Source organism: Dermacentor albipictus, chromosome 1, assembly GCF_038994185.2.
Source record: "Dermacentor albipictus isolate Rhodes 1998 colony chromosome 1, USDA_Dalb.pri_finalv2, whole genome shotgun sequence".
Lineage (NCBI taxonomy): Eukaryota > Metazoa > Arthropoda > Arachnida > Ixodida > Ixodidae > Dermacentor > Dermacentor albipictus.
Window position 1 is genome coordinate 309,864,503 of NC_091821.1, and position 18,970 is coordinate 309,883,472.

The 18,970-nt window shown below is 51.8% G+C and overlaps 1 protein-coding gene across 1 annotated transcript in view; it reads right to left on the reverse strand.

The window, feature by feature from the left end:
- LOC135907018 (integrin alpha-PS1-like) overlaps positions 1–18,476 on the reverse strand; it is a 160,148-nt gene extending 141,672 nt beyond the window's left edge. The window contains exon 1 of the mRNA XM_065438677.2: positions 18,099–18,476. Coding sequence (XP_065294749.1) covers positions 18,099–18,259 — 161 coding nt within the window. The 5' untranslated portion in view covers positions 18,260–18,476. The remainder of the gene's footprint in view (positions 1–18,098) is intronic.
- Between the last annotated feature and the right edge of the window lie 494 nt (positions 18,477–18,970).

Below are 18,970 nucleotides of genomic sequence, written 5' to 3' on the forward strand. Positions count from 1 at the left end.
ATCGAAGGCATCAAAGCTGCCGGATTCGAGACCCTCGCTATGTAATGAACGAGAAGAAAAGAAACCGAGGAGCCCGATTCTTATTTGTCATATCATAAGCCATCAAACAATGACACCGAGAACAGCATAGGGGAAGTTATCCGCAGTTCTTAACTCAATTAAAGAAATGACAAATAAATGGAAATGAAAGTGGATTAATAAACAACTGGCCGCAGGTGAGATATGAAACCATGTTTTCGCAATACGCGTGCGATGCTCTTACCAATTGAGCTACCGCGGCGCGGCGTATGTATATCATTGAAGAAGATGTAGTTTCGCCCTGAAGGCGAAGCACCGATAGCGATAGCAAAGTATTACACAACTACACAAAGGAAGGTTCGTAGTTTTTGTCGGCCGTATAAAGTGCATTAAACATTCTCTTATTAATTAGCAAGCATGGTGTCACGCCCAACGCGGGCAAGCATGAACAGATCTCACTCCATTACCACCGACACACTGTCACAACGCTGGCGTGATGAAGAGCGCAAACAGCGGGGAGCGAACGCTCGTCCTTCCCTCCAATGCGTCTCCGAAATGTGAGATTACGCGATCTTCAGAAGTAGGCGCGCGCGATGACGGCGCCCACGGCCACCAGCCGTCTCGGTTCGCCCTGTCTTCGAACCCGCTGCAGATTGCCTCCTAGATAAGGCGAAGGCGGCGCACGAGCGGGCTGAGTTTCCGCGGGAGGAGACAAACGTAGAAAAAGAAGATGAAGGGAACGACGGATACCCTGCGCTGCACCGCACGACGCTGGCACCTCGTACAGTTTACGTTAAACTACGGCATCTCTTGTTGCCGCTCTTTCATCCGTAGCGTTCACCTCACCATAGCGACATTCAATAATAAAACGAATGGAGAACATTGAGGTTCTATGAGTTGGAGACCCCGCCGAGAGATGTAGCTGCTGGGACATCATGAGGAAGAAACAAGAGTCTACTATTTCTCGGAAGACTATAGGAGCTTCCGGATGGGTCACACCGGGGACTGAGAACAGAACGCGTAACGTTGGCGCCACGAAAGCTGATGGTTTGCTCATCACCGCCGCATGCAGGTCCGTAAGAAATGGCGTAGCCAGATTTTTCTTTTTTTTCCTTTTCTATGGGGAGGGGGGGGGGGGGGGGAGTGGCTGGGCAGGCCCCGGAAGAACACAGAAATTTCGGGGCGGGGGAGGCACGTGCCAGGTGTGCCACCCCTTGGCTATACACCACTGTCCACAAGGTGCGTGAGCTCCGACATGCTCTGCAGCGAGTAAAAATGCGCAACGGGGTTTCTTATGCAAACGTGTTCAGCAACACAGACGTAGGACGATTCAGGTTGACAGCACGTGCGCGGAGCTCTTCCCACGCACCCGTGGTTGGTACGGGGCCGTACGCACCGCGCCGGGAGAGGCGTGACACGTGGTCTCGCTCTCGTGAACGCCGACTCGCACCGCTCAAACCGTGCAGACCGACACCCCCAAGTGGCAGACGCCCGCCGCCCTTCTCCTTTCTGGGGACGGCGCGCCTCCTTTCAGATGATGCGACCGCGCGGAGTGATCGCACACGCTGAGCTACGTGCTCGCGAGCGCCCCGATTTCGGCAGACCGTGGGCGGGAAAAACACTTCCGCAAACCGACGCGGCTCCGCGAAGAGACGCGCGTCGACATGACGGGTGTATACAGGGTGTGCCAGCTAACTTTAGCCAGGGTCTAAAAATATGCGAATGCCGCGTAGCTGGACGGAACAAAGGTAATGTTGTTAGCCGTCGCTTGGAGATACATTATCTATTTTTTATTCCGCCTAATTAGACGATTACCCTTAATTATATTAACTTCTCGGGTGTGATAATTAGATAAGAAGTATCAATGAGAAAATTGTAGGGCGACATGAAAAACTCCCGATGCAGCTTTCTGTTGCTCAATACGTGCTACACAAGATCATTTTTCCGAGCGTGAAAGAAGCCCGCGCACGGTCGGGTCCGCAAAGGTTTGCGGTGACGTCTCTCAGCACGATCAGTCAGTGAAGCTATGAGCGAGGGGCGGTTTTTCGAACAGTGCGAGGCACACTCGGGCGGCCAAGTGCACAAAAGGCCACCGCAGACGCAGCTCACGCATGGTGTCCATTCGACGAATGTCCCTCTTGACCCACTTGCGGCCTCTGTCTTCAAGATTATTCAGGCAGGAGAGAAGCATGTACACACAAGCGACACGTGCAGTGAACACATCAGTGTCTTTCCTGCTGAAATTACCGAAAACGGGCTGACGGAGAGAGAGGCAAGGAAGGGCCGCGAAAGACTCGGACGCACCAGCTCGCGATTGCCGCGGCAGAAGTCGGCGGCGTGCTCTGCGAGGCCGCAAGCGCGTCCGTAATAAACGATCGCTGCAGCGATAAGCATCGCGGGTCAAGCGAGCCTCGCCGCTAGGCACTGGCGAAGTGCGTAGGCGCCTCCTGCGGTCGCAGCAGCGCCGGCCGTCCGAGCCCCGGCGATGTGTCGGCGCTTCTCGCGGCCAAGCGCGGCGAGTGGGCGTCGCGATTGAGGGCGGAACCGATTTCCACCGGCGCCACCTCGCTGGCCGCATGAATGGGCGCGTATCGTATACGCTAAACGGTTGGTCTCGGTGCTGCAGAAAGCGGCGCTGTACGGTAGTTGCTGCGGCAGGCCGGCCTGAGGGCATGCGGCCGCACCAGTTGTTTCTGGCCTCGATAGTCGCCGCTGAGGAAAACAAGTCCGGTCCCTCACCTTTAAATGAGAGCGCACATGAAGGCTTCAGCATACTGAAAAGCCCTTAGGGTCTCAATATAAAATGTCACCTCTCTCTCTAACGTGTTGTTTATTCATTCTTAGAAGTTTCCCTCTTTTATTTTTCCTTGTTCACCATGCCCACGACTTGAACTGTTCGCTTGGTAGGTTGTACAGGGACACTGCAAGGATATTTTCCATGTCGATATAGAATGCGAAATGTACGTAAAGTGGGACTTGGTGCAGGCCGATGAGAGCGAACGCGGCGACGTCTGTCAGTGGCTTCGCGTCAAGAAAGCGCGGCTTAGCGGACGCGAGGCTCAAAGCGTCGGTGCACGTAGAGAAGCAACGAGTCGGGCCCCTCCCTGACGGCAGAAAGCGTGATGAACACGTCGGCGCAAACTGCTCGCGCATTCAGGTGTTGCCTGACGTTACCCCAGAGGCCGTCGCCCGGGCCCCAGCAGCGTGAAAGAGAGCTCCCGTCGCCTCGCGTTCAATCGACAACGGTCGCTGCAGGCGGTGGGTCGCTCGTTTCCACGGCGGCTCGAGTTTCCCTGAAACGTGCCGAGATGAGCGCTCAGCTGAGAAGCTGACCGAGCTGACTTCATAACGAAGACTGACGAACGTGAAAGACGAAAATAGCGCGGTCTCCTCGATTTGCAGCTTTGTCTGTTTCCGGGTTAACCGCGCAATGCGCTCCTTTTGTTATAGTGTGCGCGTGGTGGGGTGAGATGAAGGGCGATAAACGGGTGCGGCAAGAACGTAGCTGTTCCGGTCGAGAATGATAGGCCGTGCAGTACGGAGAGCTGCACAGAGTGCTAGATTTATGCATACGCCTGACAAAAACTCAGAAACCGGTGTCGACTGCCGTTTTATGGCTGGTATTGAGCGTTTCGCAAGATAGGCATCCGGCATCTACACTCGGGCGTTTTTCTTCCTCAGGAACAGGCTTAACTGAAAGCTCCGTCGAGTGCAGACACAAAGGTACACGACGAGGATTAGCTCGGCTTTCAACGCTCCCGCTTCGTAAGCTTTGGCTAGTAATCTGGTCTCAAGCGCTGAAACTGGTTATTCTGAGCCCGGCCGACATGGGTGGAGTCCGGCCCTACGGGAGTGTACGCCCCCAGCCGGACGGGCACATTCGATATATGTTTTCAGCGCAGAGATGATATGCCTGCGGCGGCAACTTCTGGGAGGAGCCAACTCGTGCAGCAGACGCGTAGGCTTGCGGACACCACGACGCTTATACAGTCGCGTTTTCTCCATCCATGGGCACGGCATGGACATTCAAGATGCGAATCAGTAAGCGTAAAGGATTTATACTGCGTGATATACGAATATATAGCTCCGACCACCGACGAAGTGCATATGGAGAGCTATCTACAAAGGCGCAGAATTAATGTGACGGGATCCAACGCAACCCTGTCCGGGGCGAGAAACAGATTTTCCGACTTGTATCTCCAGCGTCGGGTCTGTAGCAGACCCGACGCTAGAGTGACGTCTCCACGCCGCTGTTCCTGTTCCAATTATTTGTAACCTGTAACTGCAGAAGCAAGGTGGGTAGCAGTGTAAATTCGCTAAATTCGTGCGTGGCGGAGCGCGCCACGGGCGGTTGGGTTCAGCACCAATGACGAGAGAGACACACGCCGCAAGCGGGGTGTGGCCCCGAGACGCGCTGGCCGCGAAGCGCACTGTTGCAGCCGGCCAAACCTGTCATTAGGAGGCGCCTGCCGCGGAACCGGTGCCACGGTCAATGCCTCATCGTCGGTATCAGTCCTGTTTACCGGGCCGCCTATTTTTAAGCGCGGCAAAGAAGCCGGCGTTCAGCAGCGAGAACTCAGCCGAAGCGGGCAGTGCGCGTCTTCCCACGCCGGCGAACGCGTGCGACAAGATCGGCTCGTTCCCTTTCATTGCGCGGCTTCCGTCCAGGTTCGGAGATGGGAGCGCGCCGGGGAGGAGGACGCGTGGCCGGCTCTTCGACGCGGAACACGAAACAAAAGCACGGGAACAGCGCGCGAGCAAAAAGAAAAGAGAGAGAGAGACTACAAGAGCGAGCGCCAGGCTGCGGCCATCAGTCACTGTCCCGAGACGACCACGGCAGCCGCGAACGAGCTTGCGAGACGCGGCAGCCAGAGAGCCGCCCTTGCGTGCGCGCGTGTGGTTTGGTTGTCAACCGGCGGTGAATGGCGCGTCGTCCCATTGGGCAACGTGGGCAGCGGTGCCAAGCGAAGCTCGCCCCCTTACACCTGTTTGACACCGCGGGAGACTCCGAAGCCCTCGGTACAGCAGGCCGCCCTCGGGGTGTCCGGCTACGCCATTTGGAAAGCTCGGCGGAAATTTCGCCTGCTTCGGGAAATTGTACGAATAAGCTTACTCGAAGCAAGTACCCCGCTTTATTCGTTTCATCATCAAAATACCTTTAACGGAAAGTTCCGAGACGGACTCGCGAAACTTTCCCGCAAACTGTATTTTTCGCAAAACTTGACGCAACATTTGTTAAATCCTAAGTCAAGCCCAAGTTCGTAAACATTACGAAAATTTCAAGAGGGTTGGTAAGCGTGCCCTTTCGTGCCTCACCCCGACGCGCCTTGCACGCCTGCATTACCGAGGAGGCTGCCGGTGAGCGGTTCCCGTGAAAATAGCTTTCTCTGTTTGCGCCGTTTGCATCATTCCGAGTTTCTTGGGACCATCTAGCCATATTTCTAAACACAAAAGTAGTGTTGATATTTTTACCCGGAGGGCTGTGGACGGGTCAAGATAAGGTATTACAATTTACCAGTCCCTAACTGTTCACCATCCACGCTCGATAATGAGATTTCTTAATTTTAAAAGTCACTGACGCATGTTACAGTCTCTTGCTTCCATAACAATGATACTGCGCAAGCTTGGCATACTGTGGGAACGGCGCGGCCAGCAGATTCCCAGTCCTGGCCAGCAGCGCCCATGAACGTCCAGCCGCCGGCTCGCGCGTGCGCCTTCAACCGCTGGCCCCGATGCCGCTATTATCAGGCCGCCGCTCCCATGTGTGTACATATATATATATATATATATATATATATATATATATATGAGATATTTTCAGTTCAGATGTGTTGGTGCTAAACAGCTTGTATAAAAGTAGTAATGACTGTTCAGATTTGCACCGGTTACTACATTTTTTACGAACTTTTTTTCTGACTGTGTGGCTCGACAAATCCTTACTCATTTCTTCGTCCCATCGCTCAGTTATCAAAATAGCAAAATCGTTCTCAACGTCGATACGCTTTACACTCGCCCACCTCGTAGAGGTCAACGTGTACCCGCTATAGAAAGAGATCACTTAAACAAGTCCTACGCTACAGTAGCGATTGAAGCGCACCGTAGTAGACGCACGATAGCCAGTAGCGTAGCCAAAATGATTTTTTTTTAATGGGGAGGGGGGGTGCGTACTTCAATGGGAACCGGGAGGCGGGTGAGGGGGACGGATACAGGCATTCCGGGTGTGGGGGAGGGGGATCGGCACGTGCCGGCGGTGTAACAGCCCCTTAGCTACGCCACTGACGATAGCAAAAGGATCTAGGCAATGCAGGAGGACACTGTTTATGCAAGCACTAGCAAGACGCAAACAGGCGATCTGACGACACAGCTCACCTTCGCGGAAGGAGTGTGACGGTATTTCGGCAAACGCCCGCTCTGCTTGCATATGCTTCAGTCGCGGTGACTATTAGGTGGATACGCAACTTGTTCCAAGCAGTGGCGGCAATATGAGTAGAGACCGAAAAAGTGGTATTAAAGCATATTCCTTTGCTAAATGAATTGTGCACCAGAAGTCACGCAAAGCGCTTCTGAAGGGCGTATGCCTTTCCGTATCCGGAAGCCCCAAGTTGTCCGACAACTCGCCCAAGTGTTTTCAGCGAAGCTTTCAGTTCCTTTCATGCAACAACGAGGGAGAATCTCAAATAAGTAACAAAAACATTGCGTATGTGTGAGCAGATACACAAAACTCACAATTCTACACATGTGAACATTACTGTGTATGCAGGGTGCAGGCACATATGATCGTGACTACAATAACGACCTTGTGGACCCCACTGATCGCTCTTTCTCGACAGCCGCAACTCCTCCTCCATTCATTCCCTCTGAACTCCGCTTCGTTTTAATTGCCCGAAGATCCATCCCCCGGCGTGTCTGCTCCCTTCCCCACATCTCTGTCGGGTGGAGGGAGTCTCCCTCCGGAGACTTCGGCCGGGGAGACCCTTACACCAGCCATCACTTGTGCGTGTGCTCAACTGTAAGAAGACACTGTCCGAAGTCCTCCGCTCCTGCGTGTGCAGTGGATGCGCGCCATCTACTTTGAACGTGCCCTGGCACAAAGACAATACGCGAAGGTGTGCTCAAAGGTGTAAAATTGAGCAGCGCTCTAGCTGAGGGCTATGAAAGATGCACTATGGACAACACATTTCACAAGTCATTGTAGCAGCATCTCCACGAAACGGGCCTACACGCTTATATTTAGCTCCATTATTACGTTATGCCACGTGGCAAACCAAGCTTTAGAAAAAAAATTCGTATCAGGCAAAACTGCTCAAATATTCATGCCATTAAATAGTCCCCCCCCCCCCTTTTTTTTTCTGAGAGTGCATCACGTTTCCATAGATATAAGAAACTATGAGAGACTTACCACCGGTCGGCCAACAACAAATCGCAAAAGCGATAGCCAAAGCGCCACTAGAGAATCAAACAACACGCCCCTTGTCCTAAACGAACAGAATGGATTTCATAGAAAAGATTCATGGTCGATCCCAAACAAATGTATATTGCCTCTCTTTATTAAACAGGCAAAAGAAAGTACAGGCCCACCGACATCGGCACTAGTTCCTACCAGTGTACTAACAAGTATACTATATGCTATAGAGCTTTGCGTTGATACAACGTGCACGTGCGTAAAACGCCCCGCTACTCACGCAGACCACGCGATTACGCGTGACCCGCCGTGTTATAGCAGCGCAGTGCATTCTACGAGGAGGTTGCGCTGCCGCGGACCCGAGTGCGATCCTCACCGTGGCGGCGGGCGCAATCCGATGAGGGCGAAATGCAAACGGGCTCGTGCTGTTAGGTTTAGGTGCACGTCGGAGAAACCGGTGGTCAAGCTGAATCTGGAGTCCCCTTCTACGGCGTGGGTCACATCGTGGTTTTTAGCACCGTAAAACCCCAGGATTAATTATGTTTCTTTCCTTTGCCCTTTATTATCTTTGGTTATAGTAGGCGCCACCACGCTGATGTGACAGCACCCGATCCGCACTTTATAGACTGAGCATGTCACGAACTCCAATTCAGTCAACATCCATCCATCACACGTTGAACAGAATAGGTGATCAACTGTTCGATCCTCTTGCTTTCAAAGGTCAGCGCAAAAGGAAAGTACGCGCAGGTTACTTAATTCACACTGCACGTTCGATTCGCGGGCCGTGTACTGAGACGAACGCAAGTCTAGACGGTAGAGATTGATCCGGAGCCCCCCGTTGTATGGCGTCTCATAAGCCTGCGGGTTTCTTAGATACTTTAAACCCCATAACATAACTCTGGGCCCGCTATCAATAAAAACTTCTCATGCCGCTCGCAGACAGGCGTTAGCACGCTCCCGGAGTAGGAACGCAGTCACAAGATCCGCACACGCAGGTTTTCTGGCCGTTTCCCGCGCGGCAGAGGAGTCGCGCAGTTTTTGGGCGGGCAGAAGGGCGAGTTTCGGGAGTCCGGAAACGCCGAACGAGACGAGCGGTGCCGCCTCCAGCCCTGGGCGCAGGCCAAGTGCAACACGCGAGCCCACGCCGCGTTGGCGCCCCGCGACCTGCGCTCGCCGATACGGCGAGGACGCCGCATCGCTCCTTCGTGACGCTCTTCACGGCGCGCACACTTCCGAGCAGCAGCTAGGTTAGGCTCCCTTGAAGTTGCATGTTGTGCGTTTACATTATGACTACGCTACAGGAACTACTCGACTGATTCGTGTACAGGTTAACCGATGGGATATGAGTGACTGCTTTAATATCCCGAGGCTATGTGAGAGAGAATCACCGTTCGCGTGCTGCTCGTTCTTCAACAACGGCCGGAAAACGAGCCTGCGCTCCCGGAGCGCCACAGCTGCTGATATCAGCCGCGGCTGAATCTGTCAAAGGTGCGTACACCCGCTCGCTCGCACGTCCCTCCTGCCACTACGGACCGCTCCACCTGCAACGGATACGCGCGACAATGGGACTGTTGCTAATGGCCCGAATAAAAACACATTCGTTCAAAGATGCGATCAAAAGTCTATCTGAGGCCTAGCCCAACGGTGACACTAGAAGTTGTATAAAAGTACATACGCAGGATACGTAGTTTTAGTGACACTTGTCGAGTGTTTTATGACGAGATGGCGGAGATGTGATGGCATGCAACCCAACCCTGTGATCAGCAGGAACCGGCCCCGTAGTAATTAAGCGAAGCACCTGGCTGCTAATAAGTTACACGCTAAACGTTAAACACTATATGTTGATTGAAAGTATTCGGGTTACGTTGCCTGCGACCGCCAGACTGACTGACTACAGGTTAATTAAGGGAGTTCCTGTTTTACGTCACAAGCAACAACGCGCTGGGAGCTGAAAGTAAATCTCGTACTCACAATCCGGTGCGTCAGGAGCGCCACGTGAACCGCAAGCAACAGCAAAACGACACATGCGTATTATTTTTGACAAACGCTGTACATCCATAAATGGTTCAGTTGATGGTAGTTTCCACAACGGCTTTCCTCAACGTAACAGACATTCAATATACTGGATGACGTATACGTCACTCCACCCATCGTTACCAAAGCGTGAGACGCATGCGTCTCCTTGACTACGATCCTTATTTGAAGACGCATGCGCTTGCCACCTCGAGTCCATTCATGGAAGGCCGCGCCCTTAACGTGGAGAATTCACGTTTAGCCAAACACATCTACGAAACGTTTTGTTTTGCTCAACAAACTGCAGCGCGGTTCTTGCGTGCAGCGTTCGTCACAACTCGCCACCGCGTAAAACTAAGCATCACTTTACGGCTCTCGCCTGCAGCCAATGCTGTCCTCTGGAGCTATGCACCTGAAACACGGGGTGGCTCAGTGTGGAATCAGAATGCAAAAGAAAAACGCCCGCAAACAGAAGGAATAACGAATATCAATTTAGCACGTAACTTAGTTTCGGGCCCGTTAATTTGTTTTCTTGTGGTACTACCGCCCTCCACCCTACGCACATTGCATCACCTTTTCGTAACCACTAAAAAAAAAAAAAAAGCCTTTGCAAAACAAGAGACGCACGGTCGCGACAGCACTTGGTAACCTGCCAACAGGCAGTGTCCTAGTCAACACGTACTCGCCTCGCGCGCCGCGATTTTACGCCAGATTTTCTGCTCGTCCAGAAAGACAATTACGAAAAGAAAGGAAGGAACAACCCGAGGAGAACAACGAGGGGTGTGAACGGGTCACAGCGTCTCAATGAGGCGATGAGCGACGGTGAGATGGCAGGGCGGAACCGCGCGAGAGGAGCGCGCTGAGCCGAGCCGACCCCACGCGAAGGCGTGCACCGCAACATCGACAGCGGGCACCCTTCGACCGAGAGTCGCATTTCGCTCGCTGGATGCGGCAGCGTTAACTTATTTTCCAACGCCCCGTTTCCCGCCTCGCAAGACGAACAAAGTTCGCGGCCCCATCGTTCACCCCACGTCGACAGTCGGCGCACCTCGGCCGCGCTCTTCACGAGGTGAAGACCGACGCAAATCACCGCAGCGTCTTCCTTGCACTGTACGTCCATTTTCGCGGCACTTCTTGCAACTGGGGACCCAGGACTGCGCAATGCAGAACGTGCAATCCAATTTAGAAGCATACGTTGCCAGGTTACCGTCACATATGCGGTTAACACGCGCGTTTTCTAAAGACAACGTGTCACCGGTGCCGACAGCTCGGACCAAGAGCCCGCTTGAAAGAAATGTCAATCTCGCTCTTTCTAAAAGCAACAACCAAAGCACAGTAGTGTGCTGTTCGATTCTAACGCATGAAACAGATGCGTTTGGTGTTTCAAGACCATGTTAACTCGACTCCACTGCGCTAGATATTGAGGTATCGTTTGTATCTTATAACAGCCCCAGATAACGCCCCCCCCCCCCGGCCCCCCTCTCCGATGAAACAAAAGTGCAATCGTCTAGAGAATGTCCGGCGATGTGCTACGGCGGTGCATGTGAGGTGCAACATGAAAAATAGTTGCGCTGTGTTCTTTTTTCCGACGTGTGCCGGTCACAGGTTTCGACAGCAGCTTCGCAGGCTTCACAGCCAGGCGTACAGAAAGACTCCAGCGTGGAGCAGAGGGTCGGGGGGCACTGCACTCAGGCCGACCTCTCCATCCTTTCGACCACGAAAGTTACCCTCTCTCTGTGGAAAGGCAAGTTCCAGGTGGAGGCACGTGTACCCATTGTTGCAAGCGTGCAACCGGCGCCCCACCGGGCGTCGCACCCGCAACCTTCGGCAGACAATGGCGGTGGCTCCGAACTTGAGAGGGCGATTCGCAACTCGCACCGAATTAACGCACGTGTGTTACCTGAACCTAGTAGCTTTTAAAACTGTTATTCAATCTCGTTTACTTATAGTAGAATGCCACTTCTGCTCAATATGGCCCAGATTTCCTCTTCAGAAAACACGTTTTGTTAAGTAGCTGGCCGGGGCAGCACAAACATTTCTTGAGGCCAAGCAAAATACTTCATGGCGTCGGGAAGACCTCTGCCTGTTGTACACGTACAGGAGCCGAGAGCTCCCGCAAGAATGGTGCAACTAAGTGCGCGTTCCAGATGCACAACAGCAACGGTCAACTATCATTTTTAGAAGCGAACATGCACATAAACATTCTGTGGACGAAGGAAACACACAACGTGTATCATCGTCTAATCACGTCATAGCTATATACTTATGTCCTACAAGCCGGCTTTCTATTTAATCCTCGGCACCAGCAAATCAGGTAGTTTGTTTTCAAACTCATCAAATCGATCGTTTTAGTGCGATAGGCAGGCAAGTCTACAAAACCACATTTGTCCGAAAACGTACGTAACGTCATCCTCGCTTCGCGAACCTTGAGTGGTGATTATATAGCACGAACGGGAAAAGAACGTAGATAATATTTCAAATGGACAGAGACGAACATTTGAAGATCGATGTGCAGAAAGGAGCCGCCGGGAAGGTGCTCTACACGTTATTATGTGCTTCGCAGCGCAGTGCTGCACCATGCAACGTTTCACGGACGCGAGACAACTGGCGTCATTAAGCGCCGGGAACTGAGTAATGAAGGCCGGCCGAAGGACAAGAAGCTATCGTATAATCCACGAGGGACCGAGCCAGCGCGTTCGCGCGCAAACGATATGAAGAGACGCAGCGCGAGCGTTAACTGCTCATCGCAGTAAATGATTCGATGTCGATGATGCAAAGAGTCTGCTTGTCGTTTAATTCATGCTTTGACGCTTTTTTTTTGTTTCAGTAGCCCTCGCGACAAAACGAAGAGAGACAGAGAAAGAAGACTCAACTCCAGCTGTCATCTACGTAATGAGAAACACCGACGGATTGGGAGTGCAGCGAACGGTTAATGCTACTGCATGCGACGCGTTGCGAACCAATGCGCAATTTGAGTGTTGTTGGTGGTTGTCGTAACCTGTGACCCAAGTTGGCGTCACACAGGGTCGTTGAATGGCGGCACATATACGTGGCACGTATGGCCCACACTTTTAGAATGCAATATTTTCGTGACCGGCAAACGAAAACGGACAGGTAGTCGCGACTTGGTCGTTACAGTAAACTGGGTTGAACTAGCCAAGGATGCTTCGCATTGAAAACCCCCGTCTAATTATTGAACGAATGAATCTATTAAACACACGCAAATCGACTACATTTAAGCCCATGTGGGCCCGCTTCTTGACTTATGCGAGCACGCCGCATTGCGAGCGTACGACCTTGGCTCTGTGCAAATGAAGATGCGCAAAACGGTCGGCAGATCTCCGTGGGTGTCAATTGAGCCCGGCAGCCAACGGAGCCACATCAGCAGCGCCTGCTTCCGCCAACTTGCATGGCGGCGGGACGAACCAAGTGAATGCAGTGCCGTCTGCTTCGTCGCCGTCGTCTGCATGCGTGTACTGCTCGCTTATGAGCGCGCGCTTTCCCACGGCACGAAATTCACCCTTTTCGTTGCGCCTTTATTACATTCGTCACTTCCTGAAGCTACAAAGCCCGCGCCATGGGCCCATGTGTTCGAAGCATTTCCTGTTGGGCGTGCGGCTAGCTTATGAGATGGCAGAGGCAGGAACGAAGAGAGTGCTCGGAGCACCTCCCTCCGCTAAGGCGTTGCATTTAAGTGCGTCATAATGAAAATATTTAACGCCATTTTGCGTGTAATAAAAGAAAAATATTAGCATTTAACTTCCCAGAGATGAGGTTATTGCTGCGTGAACAACGCCACTAAAAACAGAGAATTGATAATAAAGCAAAGTGGTTTACGCTTTCCACCCAACAGAATCCAACGTCTGTGCTGAGGGGCGAAGGTGTGCGCCGCGCCCTTCCCGAAGTGCCGCCTGCCTTTTCAGAATGAGGCGCCACTAACGTTGACCGGGGAAAAAAAAATGTTTCGTTCTTATAGATTTGTTGGATGGCCGTCGACCCAGTAAGTGCGCAATGGAGCCTCAATTCCCAGACAGCGCAACAAATAATTTGTTACGTCACCTTTTCATGCGGTCAGTTTAACGCAGACCTGCTAACCATCGCGGCTGAAAAATACTGAGGTTGAACCTAAAAAATACGAACGTTTCATGAAAAGCACTCAGAACCGTTTGACTGCTAAAGATATTGACTGTTCAAGAAATTCGGAAAGTGTGTCTGTATACAGACGCCGTGAACTGGCATTCTGCTCAACAGAGGCGCCGCAAAAATTATCTGCGCCAGAGAGGAACGAAAGTGTTAAGTTCATTCATGAAGCATTCACGTAACGTCGGCCGATATATTGTTTTCCATTAGATGAATAAGTGGACGGCGGGTAGGCTCAATTAGTCTGGCAGATCCGAAAAGTCGGGCTGAAGATCGCTCGGGGTCATTGTTCTGCTTTTTTTATTGTTATAGAAATTATATAGACACTCCAAGCGTATTTCTGCCGTCGGCGTCGGCGTGATGTTCCGTATAAAATACAAGGGTGATAACGTCGTCGCCGCTCGCCGTATGTTGTATGCACGAGTGAAAGCGTGCGAGGGTAAGCCGACGAATATTGCGCGCGCAAGGGAGGAAAGCGGGGAGGAAGCGCGCCGTCTTCCGCCGCGTGCAAGGCAAGGGAGGGAGGGCGTTCGACTCTGACGGCAGCTGCGTATGGCGCGGCCGCAAGGGTCCTCCTAGAAAGCGATCTGCGATGAGGATAGAGTGCGCTGAGTGCTAATAACACCGTGTGCGCTGTGCTTTAGCCGCTTAGCTCGCGTTGAAGCCGAGAGGCAGCACGAAGGTCAATTCGCTCGCTAATGCTGCTGCGCTTTCTCACTCCAGCGTTTTGACATGAGTGTGCGCGGTCATTGAGTGAGATGTGTTCATGTTTGCTTGTGAGCGCGTTACTATGCTTGTTGATTTAGTTAGTAAGCGAATGTTTAAAGTTTATACTACTATTAAACTATTGTATTTACTTCGTATAGCTGTGTACTAGTTTGCTATCACAACCAATGTTTCACCTTTCGGATGAAACTGCAACTTCCTTAACAAGTTTTACCCAAAATCTGGACCAAAATAAGGAATAGTAAACCTACTATTGTGAATACAACAGTCGTACACAAGTTCTAGAAATTGGACAGTTTACGATATATATATATATATATATATATATATATATAAGAAATGGAATTACTAATCACATCATAAGAAGCCAACAAACAATGACACCAAGGTCAACATAGCGGAAATTACTTGTACTTACAAACTGAAATAAGTAAATCATAAATTAGTGGAAATGAAACGGGATGAAAATGCAACTGGCCACAGGGGGGACAGGAACCCACGTCTTCGCATCACGCGTGCGATACTGTTACCAAGTGAGCAACTGGTAAAAGCATGGCACGCGTAATGCATCGAAACGGCTCCTAAATTCCCACTGGCTGCGACGCCACGTCAGGCGCGCCTCGACGGAGCAAAGCCGGAGAAAGGGAACACTGCTGCCGCGTCAGGTGTTGCGTAATAGGAAAGGGAATCATCGCGACGCCACGTCACCCTTGCAACCCTGTGTTATCCGCGCGTTCCTTTTCCGCGCAAGCTCTCGCCTGCGTTCTAACAGCGCCTCGCTATAAAGAAACTGGTGCATAAAGAAAAAACAATGAATTTGAATGGAAGAACGTTCGCGGAAGTGAGTTTCAAACCTACGCCTCCACGCTCAGAAGACACCACCGGGCTACACCTGCAGGCCAAGCGTCTCAACGCGCTCGCTTGACCGCGAGTAGTTCATAAGGACCACCCAGCATCGTTCAACTGAGCACTGATGCTTTCGAGTTCATACTCATAAGTACTTAGGTGTCCTTGCATTTTTTCATCACTACCCTGAGGATACATCACACTTAGTGGAGCCCCAGTACTTTGCGGTAACACGGACTCCTAAAGACGCACACTGAAAGATGGAAATACGTCACGTTATATTGCACGGTAAAGATTATGATAGTCTGTGACTAATGAACCCTTTGTAACGGGCGGATTTAATATTAGTGTCCTAGCCAAGATACAAAAAAAACGAAAAGGAAAAGAAAAATCGAAAAACACATAGTCAAGAGCTAATACCATACTCGGCACCGTTCGCGACTGTTTTATGGCTCTCCACCACAGTTATAGAGTAGCTGCAACATCTCCCACGGCGATACTTGAGTTGGGGACCTGCCCACCGGGATACCGGGCCTCAGCGCCACGAATAAGGTTACTAAAACAGCCTACCAGTTATTTTTGTACCTTGCAAACACTTTCAAATTATGTGTTTGTCTGGAACTCAAAAATGCATGAGTACAGCCATGTCGTCTTGTTTTCGGGCAGGGATCGAGTCTCTTCGCTTAACTTTTTTATGAGATGATAGAACAAAAAGTTTTAATTGACCTTACCGTTCGGATTGAGCGAGAACAAATACTAATCGATCACACTGCTGCCGTGAGCGCCTCTAATTGGTAGTGTTCCATCATTATTTCTTCTCATCAGGTGAAGTGATATCATGGCATAAGCGCATCGGAAGAGACTCGACAGGTTACTCATAGAGAAAGAAATTTCTTTCTCCATGGTATACTGCCTTGCGGTCGGGGCACCCTTATGCTCTACGAAAGAAGCGCCGGCGCTTCCAGCGCGAGTGAATAATAACCACATAGAATGGCGTGATGGTCGCAAGCGATGTTCTGTCAGACAATGGCCAAAAAGCTGCAGAGGCGAACCAGACGGTCTGCAGACATGCCATCTTACATCTCGGCGTTCGCCAAGAAAACGCGAGGCGATCGAGCTGCATACGCTAATCACGGCTAGCGGGAATACGAGCCGGGAAAACGGCAAGATACCATTCGTTCCCTTTCCACTTATGACAACAGACCCACTACCGTAGCGCGCTGTATCACGGGCGCTGCATTTTCGTGGTCATTATAAAGTCGTTACGTATAGCCTCGACGTGCGAATTCCACTCGGGTCTTCAGATGGGGAGTGAGGTTTATAAAAATAAAATAAAAAAAGAAGAGAGAGAGTTTACGCGCATCCGCGGCGAGCTGACCTCGATCAGGACACGAGCAAGGTTTCTTTTCGGACAAAGCCAGTGTGAAGCTGATTCAATATATTCTCCTCGAACGCTAGTGCACTTGTTGATGACTGCGAACACGATAATGCAAGAACACGCATTTTCTTTTTTTTGCAGTTTCTGAGCGCTTCTCTCCCTTTCTTGTCCCGCTCTCGCGCCGTTTCTCGAGAAAGCCGGAGCCTTTATTGCAAGGGGAGCGTAGCAGCCACCACACGGATGGCGCACTCCCAAGGTCAGCAGCACTTGTTGCGGCGGGCAAACAAGGTAGGAACGAGGGGAGCACCCCTGTGGAGAAGCGGGGCCCTCGCTCGCCTCTCGAGGAGTGGAAAGACGACGCCCTTTATCGCGCAGCAAACCCAGCTACGTGCACAACAACGTGCTGAAGGGAGTGGCCGAACCGCAACATTTCTTCGGTTTTTCTTCAATGCGACTGGCCGGCCTGTCGTGCCGAGGTTTCCATCCCAGCGCCAGCCCGGCGCTCCACAGGTGGCCGCCGCAACCTAGCGCAGATTGACACAGACGTCTAATGGGAACATGGAGCCGTATACGCGTGTAACATAAAACATCTGGGTAACATAGTACATGCATGTGCTGGCTGCAGGTACCGCAAGTTTCCGTAGCCTTGTTGCATTACGCTGGCTTCACAGATCGGATAGCGAAAAAAAAAAAAAAACAGTTCAGAGCTCGCAAGAAAAGCTCGCGGCCAATTCCGAATAATTTACAAGCTGTAAACACCACCATCGGCTGGTCTGTTCAACAGTTGGTTTGTTTTTTTGCTATGGCCTGAGCAACGCACTCGTTGGTTTGCTTCAGTCACAGCTGTTGTGAGAGGGAGATGGGCGGCTGCACGCGCGGCTTGCGAAGGAGCCCGAACGAATGCTCTGGCAGCAACGACGACGGCGACTCCGTTGGCAGCCGCTTACCGCCTCCGGTGGTGAAGCGCACTTTGTTGATCTTATTCGGCGAGCTCCAAGTTTGGGCAGCAGGAGGAAAAGAAACGCGCGCAGATCGGCGCGCGCTCGCGCCCACACGAGCAGCGGAGATGCGGGCTGAGCGCTTCTCTCAGCCCACACTCGAGCATGAGGCACGTAACGCAAGCTCGCACTTCTCCGGTACACCGCGGAGCGAATGCTTTTAGACAGGGCCCACCATACCCGAGCCCAGCTGCGGGAGCTTTCCAAATAGCACCGGCACTCCAGAAACGGCAAAGCGAGCGTGACCCTAGCTGCAACGCCAAGGAGAGCGGCAACACACTTTGGGGCGAATAGAAACATGTAATGGCAAGCGTGCCGACGCGCGCTGTACACGCATGCGACGCATCTTGAGCCTCCACCACCAGATATAACTCTAGGCGCAGGTGCGTGAGAAGTTCCGGACTCCGGAGTTTCGGTCATCGATCGGCGAAGACATCCCGCATCGAACCGCGAAACGTCCCGCAACGAACTTTCGGAATGCTCGGATGGACTAATGTTTGCGCGCTGCTTTTCTTCGGAAGGCCAGATATCAGAAGACAAGCCCAGAAATAAAGTGCAAGGAACATGCTCAACTCACAGGCTTTCGATGGTCACGCCGCTCTCGACGGTCTGATGTTCAGAGACGGAGTATCCAAAGTAGCTGCCCTTCGTCCCCTGCTTCAGAAGAGGTAGCCTCGGTTCCAAATTGAAAGCACGCACGCTGGCTAACAAGCCCGCCACTATTATGAGTAAATACATTGTCTGATCAGTCTAAGGGCACGAAGCAGCGTCCGAAAACGTGTCCGTTCTACGCTAAGCACATTCACTGCCCCACACCCACAAACCCCGAAGACCTTTAGCAGTTTCAAATGCACTCGCGGCACAGTAGTAACTCCGGCCCCACCGCATGCAAGCAGCAGCCGCGATGCCCGATCCGGCTGCTCTCGCTCGCTCTCGTCTCAACCGCCCTCTCACTCTACGCGTTGCATTCTCCTCTCCCACACAATTCACCGCGCCACTTGCGGTAAAATTGGGAACTAATTCACAAAGCGCCTTCGTTCGTCTGATCCGCGCTCCTGTCCTGTCCTATGCTGTCCTGCCTCCTGCCACAGCCAGCCTCAGGGACAAGCATCGTACGAGGACTGGGTCGCACCGCAATCAGATGCCACCAGAAGAATTAACGCTTTGCTGTCCTATGCTAAGGAGGCAGGCATCCTTCCTTTCACCTGATCCCTTACCCCATCTTAGGCCACAGGCCATCGTTTCTAATAAAAGTTTCAATCAATCGTTCTTCGTTACAAGCGTTTGTAGGTTAGTTAGCGACCTCTACAGATCAGCGGCATTTTAGTGTAAATATTGCATTTAGTAAAGCAATATTACATATATTACAACCTGTATACCATAAAAAGTAACCTATTTAAGGTGTTGCCTGTCTTTTATTTGTCGTCTTTGCCTTGCACGGTAATCTTG